We start from the raw sequence: 11,768 nt of genomic DNA, 5'->3' as shown, positions 1-11,768 counted from the left end.
ATTTTTTAAGGCTTAGAGGGCTGATTTGGGTGGTTTGGGTCCGCTCGAGCAGCCTAGAGGCTTTCTTAAGTTATTTTGGTTTCATTTTGTAATAAAATAGTTTATTGCTTGCTTCGGACGTCAAAGTTGGTTCATATCAGTGTTGTTTAAATATTTAATGCATGTGATGTATGTTATATTTAAATCAAACATATATGTGCATATTGTATGCCATGTAGACATAAAATTCCACCATAGGAAAGCATGTTTCGTGCATTGATATATGTTATAAATTGGTTATAACGTATATAGTATGTATGGTTAGGGTTTCATAAGATTAATATAATTATTATATTAATGTGTGGAATGCTTAAGTCTATGTTATGGCATGTCTATGGTTTTATAAGAGTTATAAAATAAATTAGAAATTTAAAATCTATAACAAAGATAAGATGCATGCTAACTGAGATTTAAGGATAACTTGTTTTAATAGTTAAAATAGGTCGTTATCTTATAAAACACGGTTATAAACTCAATCGGTCTATAATCCTGTCTAAGGCTGGAGGTACTTAAGTTGACGGTCTATGGAACACCTTCTACCTAGAGAATATAACCAAAATACTGATAATTGTTAACCGATTTTATGAGCATGCGTGAGCGATGTGAGGTAATAAAATGGTTTTATCACTTAGACATTATACGTTAAATCCAAATATAAATGTTATACTTGGATAAACCACATAAAATTAGGGCGTTTATTAGCCGAAATATGCCTAAGTAAAATATACACCCAAACATTTAGAATACTTCACTGGGAGATTAATAACATATACGATATGTTGTTCTTAAATCTCATATCCCTAAGAGTTCACAAGGTGAGATTCATGCTCGGCTTCATGTCATCTTGGGAGTGACCTCCATTCTAAAAGTGTTTTTATAGGTCAATAACAAGGTGAATAGGGGAAGTAGTTCATAAGTGGGTGAAGGATATGTGTCATGTGTCATACGGTCTCTTTCGTTAGTTTGGACTGTGAGATTCCTATGTTGCACCTGCTTGTTAACTTTAGGCAACCTATGCTAGTCATTTAACAAATAGCCATCCCCTCGGAGGGTTGTAACATGGAATTCAGAACAACTCAAACTCCAGATATACATAATATTTCTTAGGTCAATTCCCAACCTTAACTATCCAATTCGGAAGCATCGTTGGGGTCGACCTTTGAAGTCTAAAAATGGAGAGTTACACTTATAAAATTATTAAGTGTTAGTAAGTTCTTGACCGAAATGGTACCTAAGTGACTAAAGGAATAAGAGTTATTCTGGTAATAGTATTTAGTCAAGAATGTCTTGCTTTAGTGAATGGGTATTTGACTGCCCCTCGGTAGCACTTATTCTAACGCACTACAGTATCGTTGCAAATAAATAATGATTTTTGGGTACATTATTTCTTTTTGCTAAAATTGAATTGGGTTTAGAGACAATTTACTAATTAGTATTTGTTTAAATTTTAGTATGTTGAATTCCTAAAAATTACTCACTTCCGACATGTTTAACGGTAATGATTATTCAACATGGAAATCAAATATACTAGAAAATGATTATTTGAAATTTGTTTTAACAGAGGAATGTCCTTGATCTCCTAGAGTCGTGGGGGAGAAGATTTCGTGGAGGAGACTCATCACTTCAAGGAGAAATTTGCTGGAGGTTGTTCTACAAAGATACACTTTAGAATATGCTTTCTTTTGGTTTTAATTTTATATTTTTAATTCTATTGAGAATCAAAGCGTGCTATTATATTGCTTCCACTGCAGGATCAAAGCGTTCAATCCCTTCAATCTCAAGCCTACAGACGTCTTAATTATGTATATTAAGAATGAAAAATCCTTACGACTAGGTATAAAAATCATACATACCACCCAATGCTATAGTGTTTTTGTCAAAATGGAAGAGTGGCCCTAAAAGCATTCAATTCACATTGACATGGTATTTACTAAAGTAAGTAAAATGGTTAAGTTATATGATTATAATGTTGAACATGAATGATGAGTTCAAACAAGGAGAACAAGAGAGGTGAAGCATGATGTATTGGCTTATATTTTCTGTGGGCTGGTGGCATTACATGCATAGACTTAGAATCGGAAGGGGCCGACAATGAAAAGGAAAAAGAGCGTCAGAGAGGTATGGAAATAGGAAGGTGAGCATTTTGGAGCATTAAATGAGGGAAAACGACAGAGAGGAGAGGAGGGGAGAGATAAAAAGATGAAAGATGAGAAAGAATGAAAGAAGAGAGATAGGCGAGAGACACACAATTATTTACTCATAAATATTATTAACACAATAAAAAATATTTGCATCTTAGATCTCAAGTGTTAAGAGAATCGACAATTGTTACTATAGTTAATAGTTGAAGTTATGGAAAAAAAATTATTTATATATGTAGTTAATTAACCCCAAAAAAGTTTTAGTTTTACTTCGAAAATCTCATAAACATTATACATATATACACACATATATATCACTCAATTATTTGAGTAAATTGCTTGAACGACTAGTTTTGCAGATAAGTTATTAACATTGCTTACTCCAAAAGTCATTTCAGATACATTGATTATACAACTTTCCATACAAATGCAAGTCTTTTCCACCAAAAGTGTGCTTTTTGTCACGTCCCATGAGCCTTTCTTAAAGGAGCCACACTTTCCCTCTGGATTTCTATAGCTAGCAAATTGAATTTCAGAGATGATGATCCCCCTTGACAAGATAATTCTAAGGTGTTTCCTTCATTAGCATTTCCACAAATAGTTCCTAGAGTAATGGTTTGAATTGACACTTGTTGAGGATTTCCTCTGATTTCTTCAAATAAAATCAATGGGTTCGTATCCTTTGAAAGAAACGATCTTGGAACATGATACCATCTTTGAGATGGGTTCCCACAATTCCCAGCACATTTTCTCGGATCGTATGCACCTCTGTAGTCACAGTTTGCACTGCAACTATCATTACCGGCAATAAAAGAAGACCAAAATCGACCTATGCTTACCCCATTTACCCAAGCTTGGCCTTTTCCCATTCCTTGCATGTCCAATGTTACTGGGTCAGTTCCTGTAGGAGTCTTAAAGCTAGTTTTATACCATGTCATTCTCCTTCCAATAGATTTTTTATGTAATGCTCTCCATTTGGTTCTCTGCAAGAACATCAGGTTGTAAAATTTCTTCAATTCTCCATTTAATCCAACCTTATATGATCATAAATTGGATGACAAATCAATTGTGACATTTCCATCTCCAATTAAATGAATAGGAACTCCGTCAATTCCCATTGGCACTGTGTCATAAAATGCACCATAATTTTCAGCCCAACTGTGGCACTCAAAAGGGTAATTACGTTGTTTCCCGATTTTAGAAGAATAGGCTTCTCAAACACAAAGCTTTACCCATCGCTCCTCCTTGTGACCTGATATACCTTTTATATATAAAAACATGAAGCACATGACCTTTTGTGTTCACTTGAAGAGTCACAATTTGGACAGAAGATAATGCATTTGTTTCAACATTTGTCATGTACCACAAGTAGTCGCTGACATCAACCGTAGTTCCTTTTTGTTCCAAAAGAACGTTTGCCTTAAATTTACCCATTCCTTGTAGCGTGTCTCTCATTAGCGTTGGAGCCCAAGTCCAGGAAACTTTCGCATTTTCCTTTTCATTTCGCTCCAAAACAAACATAGATGTCTAAGAATTAACCTTTACAGTATTGTAAACCTTCTTGTTGCAAACATCAAGAATGCTCATAGACCATCTATGGGCACAAAGTATTTTCCATCTGTCTACAAATCTATAGTTGCATCATTGCTACCATCTATGTTGCTTAAAAAGCAAAACATCTCCCCGTTGATGGGTTGGAGAACTTCGTTAAAGTGATAGAGTTACCATACTCTTGGTTTGAGTGGCTGCCATTTGTGAGAATTTTCTCTCCCAATTTGATGGATACATGGAGTTGTTTGAGATGTCCCTATTTGAGTTGATTCAAGTTCCCATATTCATCAAGTGGTGCATCATAATCATAAGACGTAGTGAAGAATGGACCGCCCGATGTTCTTCCAAAATTGGGGCCTCCATGGTACATGTAATAATTGTTAAATACACCACCAGTTTGAAAAAATTTAGCCACGAAAAATGCTACGTCTTCTATAGTTCTGTGAGGGTCTTTATCGCCCCATTTCTTGAACCATCCCACCCAATTTTCAATAATTTTTTAGGCTATTAGGATTATTAGGAGTAAAGTTGTCACAATAGTGTCCATTGCATGTATTAATGATAGGTTGTGGGGCATTATTCTATTGGCACATGATCCATGGAATACCAACATTAAAAGATTCAGCCATTTGAGCGTACAAATTGATATATACTTTTCCTACATTTTCATAAGGTGTCATAACGTTTCCATACTCATTCTCAATTTGAGCTAAGATTATTGGCCCTCCTTGTGAGGCAAAGAGGTTGGCTTGTTTGCACATATTCACTATTTTTGTTGTAAATGTTTGCATTTCATTCTTGTACACTTCATTGTAAGTTCGTAGTTGGATTCTTGGCATATTGTGCAAACATAGTGGAAAACCTCCATAGTTCAACTCAGTACAGACGTAAGGACCAATTCTCATGATAACATAAAGTTCTACATCTTGGACAAGCTGAAAGAATTTAACAAAATCTAGATTTCCAGAGAAATAATATTTTCGTCATTGTGGCTCATGACGATCCTAGAAATTGTATGTCTCAATTGCATCCAATCCACCGTCTTTAGCTTTTTGAATAAGATCAGGCCACATCTTTTCAGTGCTACGTGGATAATGGATTGAACCTGAGAAGATAATGCGTCGTTCACCATTGATAATTATAGCATTTGAGTCGTAGGTGACATTTGCTCCTGTACAAAAAGATAAGCAAGCTAAAGTAGCAATAAGAGGAAAAAGAAGCCGCCAAAGCTTAAACATCTTTGAATCTACAAATTATATGTTTGGTTTATTCATTTGTTTGAATCCATGGGTTTATATAGGAAAACTTAGGTATAAAGTGGGTGTTCTTTCCAATCTATATTTGTACAGTTGTTTGTTTATGGAGTACAAACATGGAAGATATGTTAATGAGTTTACCGGCACAACTTCATGTATTAGTTTTTTTTTGCTAAATTTAGAGAATGTTCATCGAAATCATCCTAACAATAACTTATCACCATAGTAAAAGTATACAAGTGCGTAATTAGCAAATTTTCCTTTTTCCAGCACTGCTTTTACTTATCCATTTCCACATTTTCAGTTTGAATTTGTAAGACAGCCGTCTTTGTTTTCTTTTGTTGATAATATATGGTCAATAACACATAAGCCATTGGAGGGATGTTGACCCCATGTTCGTTCGACGAATTTCAACAATTTAAGATGACAGTTGGTTGATTTCATCTCCTCATTCATGTGCTTTTCTTGCCTAAGCTCTAGAAATTCCGCTCTCTATTTGGTCAAATTTAACCATCTCTATTAAGAAAATGTTGTACATATTGTTGCCAAAGAGAAAAATAAAAAGGATTGTTTACAAACGTGACAATTTAAGTACTTAACTGTTTCAAACACAGATCAACCATAAAATCATGTTAAATCTTTTTTTTTTCTTTTTTTTCTTTTTCTTTTTTTTTTTTTTTTATCGCAAAACCATGTTAAATCATTACGAAATGCAAAGTAGTTGTATGATTAGAGGTTTTGAATGTCGATAGTATGGATTAGTAGAGTAAAACCCATATTTTGTTAGTAGTTTAATAAACTCATATTTAATTACTACAATATATCTTCTTCTACTTCTTAGGTTCCATGCAATACTTAATTCTTGCTCCTCAGATATGCTAAATTGTCTAATCATTAGACCTAAGATTTGCTATAATATAGATTTTTTTTCTTTGGTCTCTTATAAAATGTATTCACATTTATGTATCATATTAATTAGATTAAAAGTAATTATAAACAATAAGTTGGTTCATTAAATTGGAACTATATCCTCAACTTTGGATAACATTTCTTTCCAATTTTTTAAAACTCATTTCATGTTCATTTAGTTTGAAAATTTCTCTTTTATTTCTTTTTCTTAATGTTTTGATTTTATTTAAGCAATTGGTTTCAATGTTGGTTCTAATATATATTTTTAAATTAATGTGTCCTTTAGAAAAGTCAACCCTACGTAAAAGTTTTTACGCATATCATAAACTTCATGTTATAGACAATGTTAATATTAAATTATATAGAAGAATTTCTTTACAATTTGTTCATGTTTTGATTAACGAGTTTATTTTTACATATAAAGCGGTGATATATGCATGTGTGTATGTATGTGTATATGTGTGTATATATATATGTATGTATGTATATGTTCGTGTGATTATGTATATTTGTGTGTGAAAATTTTGATGGATAGCAAAAAAAAAAAAATTATTCTGATTTTAACCTCATTTATGTATCATTAGATATATTAGATATATTCTATATTTTGTATATTAGCGAGCCTAAAGAATGAACATATATGCTCTATCGTAAGTAAAACTTTTTACACACGTTATAAACTTCATGTTATGGACAATTATAATATTAAATTATAGAGAAGAATTTATAATATTAAACTACATAGAAGAATTTCTTTAGAATGTCTATTTTCTTTTTTTTTTTTGTATTTTTTATTATCTTATTTTAATCTCATTTGTATATCACTATATATATTTGATATATTCTATATTTTGTATATTAGTGAGCTGAAATAATGAACATATATGTTCAACCCTACGTAAAACGAAAAATTTTATAATATTAAATTATATAGAAGAATTTCTTTAGAATTTCTTCAGAATTTCTTCACACTTTGAATAATGTGTGTGCGTGTGCGCGCAATCTTTTTTTTTTTTTTTTTCAATTTGTAAAAAACTGCAAAAATTTTAAATCTTATTTTTTCATATTTTTTATTATCCTAATTTTAACCTTATGTATCATTAGATATATTCGATACATTCTATATTTTATATATTAGTGAGTTGATGTACTTTACCTTTGGTGTATCAGTTGGCTAATGTTCTTTATATTTGGTATAATTGTGATAAAAACCTTTAATTTTTAAAATACATGAACCAAAATAGTATATTAATCTAATAATTAACAAAAAAAAAAAAAAGTGACCAATAGACTTAGGTGCTTCCAAAAACAAAACTCAAGGCCCATAACCATTTTTTTTTTTATTTTGTTTTTGAAAATTAAGCTAATTAAATATATTATTTTTACCTCCCATTCTTTCTTTTTTATGTACTTTTAATCAATAGTTTAAAAATTCAAGTCAAAATTTGAAAATTTAAAAAAAAAAAAAAAAATTTGAAAAGTTGTTTTTTGTTTGAGGAATTTAGTTAAAAATTTAACCATTTTATTTAAAAATACGAATCATTCGTAAATAAGAAAATTACGCTTAATTTTTAAAAACTAAAAATAAAAAAAACGAGATAATTACAAAATAGGGTCAAAGTTATTGAATTTTAAAACTCAGCCTAACCCAAATGCAAAAAAATAATTAAATAAATAAAGTATCGTATTTTTTCAAAATAAATACTATACGATGATCATTTAAAAAAAAAAAAAAAGAAAAAGAAAAGAATGAACATATATGAACAAACACTTCGACGAAAATGCCATAAATTAAGCAAGTCCCAAGTAGATATTAATGTTATTGTACTAACATCGAAGCACCATCAAACATAGCAAAAGAGAAGAAAAATGCTTCGCGATCTGTGTAGGGGATAATAATAATAATAATAATAATAATAATAATCTAACACAAATTATCTGACAGCCGCCAATCATCAGCACCCTCCCGACCAATTTTCATCGGACTGATCCCCCCGACCACCTCCGTAAGCAGCGACATCAACCAACGTGCCGTTGCTGTCCACACCGAAACTCGAGGCCTGCCCGCTGTCGCAGCTGCCATCGAGCAACAAGGACGGGTTAAAATGGGCGTGATAGTTCGTATCGTTCGCTTGAATTGATGGCAGCGGTGGCGTCGACAAATGAGTGTTGTCGAGGTTATTATTTAAGGCAAATGGAAAGAGGCTGTTGGATTGGAAAATGAAATGTGGATTGTTGATGATGAAGCTTTGGAGGCCATTTTCATGGCGATGAATGTTGTTGTGTAGAGGTGCTTGGGATTGGATGTTGTTATGGTCTATGGTTTGAGGTGTGTTGAGTGATAATGGAGGTAGAGAAATGGGAGAAGGAATTGCTTCTTGGAAGGATCTTGATTTTATTTTCTCTCCGAATTTATGAATTATTCTGCATAAAACCCATTCGTCCTGCTAGAAAGATTTGAAATGAACGTAATTAAAGAAAAAAAAAACCAAAAGAGAAATGCTATTTTGACGTTCATGTTATGAAATGGAAAGATAAAAATGTTTTGCTTTTATAGTCTTTTCATTTAGTATGTTTGTTGAAAATTAAAATATTGTTAGGTAGTAATATTTGGTTTTATAAAATTGTATAGGAAATTAAAAGAAAACGAGTATCAAATGATTACTACCTTGGTTTGATTTGTGAAAATATTGGTAGATAATAAACCAAGAAAAAGAATTAGAGATAAAATGAGTGATTACAAGTTTAATTTTCAAAAACTAAAAACCAAAACTCCAATAGTTACTAAACATAGCCTAAAATATATATGCCATTAGTTTGGTCTGTTGAAGTTTATCTTGAATTTGTTTGTTTATAAATATGAGGGTGGAGATCAAAAAAGAAAATCAATGAGATAATGAAGGAGGAAATTAAGGTACTCAAAATGTTAGAAATAACAAATAACAAAAAATCATTTGAAATCCAAAGCTTAAAATTACTCAAAATGTTAGAAAAGGAAAGGGTTAAGGATATGAATTACCTTGCAAACATTAGGGGAAGCAAGATCAGAGTGAAGGCGATATTCATGCATAACCCACTTGGTTTTAATGCCTCTAGGAGCACCACCTTTATAAAACACAAGAGTTTTCTTTGTTCCAAGCTTAACTCCATTACAACTACTATAAATTTGCCTATCTTTCCCTGTGGCTTTCCAATAACCAGCCACAGTTGCTCTATTAGTTCTTAATCCAGTTGGGTATTTTCTCACTCTTAAGCTGAAAAAATACCACTCCTTTTCCCCCATCTTTGCCTCTTCTGAAAAAACACACAACAACAACGTAAAAAAATTAATATTAAACAACTATGTGTATCATAACTTATCAGCTTAAGCTTTTGAATCAGACGTACCTGGAAGTTCCCAAGGCTCACATCTATTGAGGTCGACTTCAGCAATGTTGACTCCATGATGAAAATTGGAAGGTTTGAAGACTTTTGAAGCAAGATAAAAGGCAATGAGTTCTTCATCAGTAGGGTGAAACCTATAACCTGGTGGCAATAATCTATGCTTCTTGATGAATATTTCTTTACCATTATCACCTTCTTCTTGATCTTCTTCTCTATTTAGTTCTCCAATAACTTCTTCAATTCCAAACATTTGTTAGAGCTAGAGAGAAATAATAGTAATAATAATGTGGGTTTTTTAAGTTAGTGTACTAGAGAAGGGTCATAAGATATAAGAGGGAGAATAATTTTTAGGGTTTTTTTATTTGAAATTGTGAGAAAAATAAATAAATAAATAAAGCAACTTATGAAGAGGTTGATGAAGACAAATACTTTATTATAATTATTTCACCTTTTTCCGGACGATTGGTTGTATTAGAAAGGACAAAAGAAAAATAAAATAAAATAAGAAATTGAAAGTTAACGAATTGGTGGGTCAATGGAAGAAAAGGCATTGAATGCAAAATGAAAGATAAAAAAAAAGATGCTTTTCCGTTGAATTGAAAAACTTTGAATCTCCTTTTTATCTTCAAACTACTACTGACTTTACTTCTTTGGTCCTTTGCTAATTTGCTGTAAGGTTCATTAAGAACCCCACTCTTGTACATCCGCTCCGATCCTACCGACTTTATTCGATCTAAGTATCTGGTTAACTAAAAGATTAGAAATTCAATTATTTGATAACGTGTTTTGACGGGTATTATTCGAGGTGGACTCATACAAAATTTAACCACTAATATGCTACAATTCCATTAGAAAATAAATAAAAATCGGTTTGGAAAGTGTTTTCTTTGACTTAAAAATATTCTCTTTTATTTAAATTGAGCATAATTCAATTAATTTAAACATATAGATTTTAAAATAAGTTAGAGATTTGATATTATTCAACTAAAAAAAACCACTCATTTTAATGTAATCTTACATTAAATGGTAATCTTCATATGTGTTTGGATTGACTTTTTAAGTGTTTAAGTGTTTATAAGTGTAAAAAAAATTGTTTATAAACACTTCAAAAGTAAATTCAAATGGACCATTCAAAAATCTTATTCTGTCTTCTGTCTTTCTTGTGTAAATCATACAAGTCCATTTGTTTTGAAGTAAAATCTCATTTTCTCCAAAGAGTGGAGTAATATATTTGAATCTCCACACCGCTATTGTACTAAAAATATATAGACATTTTAATTGAGATATAGCCTTTTTTTTTTAAGGAAGACTATAAGTTTATATTATATTTCTACTTAATTTTTACATAACCTTTCAATTATGAAAGAAAAAATTAAAATTGAACTTTATAAGTTATAATTATTTTAAATATAATAAGATGAAAAATTCGAACAAGATCATTAACTCGCTTTCACATATTGTATAACAATTGAGTCATGTTCACTTTTGACTATAATAAAAACCGTCATGGAAGACGAGTAGGAATTACACATACAGTCTCCTTCCTTTTGCTTGTCCTTTAATTTCTCTTTTCCAAATGTAGTTGGTGCATGAAACAAGTCCAATGGTTGACACATCAAGTGGGGGCTACTCTTAACACTCTTAACTAATGCTGAAATTTATTTAACTCTTTCTTTTATTTCATTTGAACAACCAAAATTCAAACCCGAAGAAGATATTTCCCCTAGCTCCCTGACAAAAATAAATAAATAAAAATAAATGTTACACCATATAGCTCAATATTTTCTACTACCCATCTCCAAAAATGGGAATGCCATTGCCAAACTCTCAGAAGCAAAGAGACTAGAACTACAAAACCGAAACCGCAACGGTTAGCTAGCGTCGAGCGAGAATGAACGGCAGGAAGGTAGCTGGTAATAAATTAGAAGGTGAGCCATGTGGGGGTTTATTCAAATTTGGTGTGAGCTTAAAATAAATTTGAAGAGTTTTGAATTAGGGAGAAGAAAGAAGAACGTGGATAGAGTTGTGAGACCATGCATTCATTAGAGAGCAAAGGCTATGACCGACCTTCAATTGGGCTATGAAAAATAATGGAAGGATATGTCGTCAGATTGACTGTGATAAGTGGTAAGCCTTGGATTCTTGTTTTCAAGAGGATGATATGATAATAATAATTATTATTATAACAAGGATATATATATAGTGTATTGTAGAAGGGTTATTATATGTAGGGTAGACTCATTCTTTGTTTTATTAGCCTCCACCATAGAGCATGGGACTGCCTAGGAATCTACTCTTGTTTTGTTGGGCCCATCTTGACTACTACAATTCATTTGTGTGCTTAATTAGGTTATGGGCACTACCCTCTCAAATAATGTGGGGTTTGGTTTTGTTTTGGATATGTTTTTTGAGGTTATGAGAAAGCTAAGAAGTAAAAATAATATCTTTGGTGAATTTTCTAGGTTCGATTGGGCTCGGTATTCAATTG

The 11,768-nt window shown here is 31.7% G+C and overlaps 1 protein-coding gene and 1 pseudogene across 2 annotated transcripts; both read right to left on the bottom strand.

Moving 5' to 3' along the window:
* Positions 1-2,498: 2,498 nt before the first annotated feature.
* LOC120076154 lies at positions 2,499-4,969 on the bottom strand (annotated as a pseudogene).
* Positions 4,970-7,656: 2,687 nt separating this feature from the next.
* LOC120076350 (protein CUP-SHAPED COTYLEDON 3) lies at positions 7,657-9,619 on the bottom strand. 2 transcript variants are annotated; one of them, XM_039030157.1, is made up of 3 exons: positions 9,284-9,619; positions 8,916-9,190; positions 7,657-8,343 (listed from the first exon to the last, which is right to left on the bottom strand). In XM_039030157.1, the coding sequence occupies exons 1-3, from the start codon at positions 9,528-9,530 to the stop codon at positions 7,852-7,854; spliced, it is 1,014 nt and encodes a 337-aa protein (XP_038886085.1). In that variant the 5' UTR covers positions 9,531-9,619; the 3' UTR covers positions 7,657-7,851. The 2 variants fall into 2 exon arrangements, with proteins under 2 accessions (XP_038886085.1, XP_038886086.1); XM_039030158.1 differs by having other exon boundaries at positions 7,657-8,340; positions 9,284-9,616.
* Between the last annotated feature and the right edge of the window lie 2,149 nt (positions 9,620-11,768).

Source organism: Benincasa hispida, chromosome 4 (assembly GCF_009727055.1).
Source record: "Benincasa hispida cultivar B227 chromosome 4, ASM972705v1, whole genome shotgun sequence".
Classification (NCBI taxonomy): Eukaryota; Viridiplantae; Streptophyta; class Magnoliopsida; order Cucurbitales; family Cucurbitaceae; genus Benincasa; species Benincasa hispida.
The sequence above is the reverse complement of the archived record's forward strand: the minus strand, read 5'-3'. Positions and strand labels throughout refer to the sequence as shown.

Excerpts from the sequence above, each read along its gene's own strand:
- LOC120076350 (XM_039030157.1), bottom strand. The coding sequence starts at position 9,530 with ATGTTTGGAATTGAAGAAGTTATTGGAGAACTAAATAGAGAAGAAGAT. Across the intron at positions 9,191-9,283 it reads TGAGCCTTGGGAACTTCCAG|AAGAGGCAAAGATGGGGGAA; the intron begins GTACGTCTGATT and ends GTGTTTTTTCAG. Across the intron at positions 8,344-8,915 it reads CTTCCCCTAATGTTTGCAAG|CAGGACGAATGGGTTTTATG; the intron begins GTAATTCATATC and ends AAATCTTTCTAG.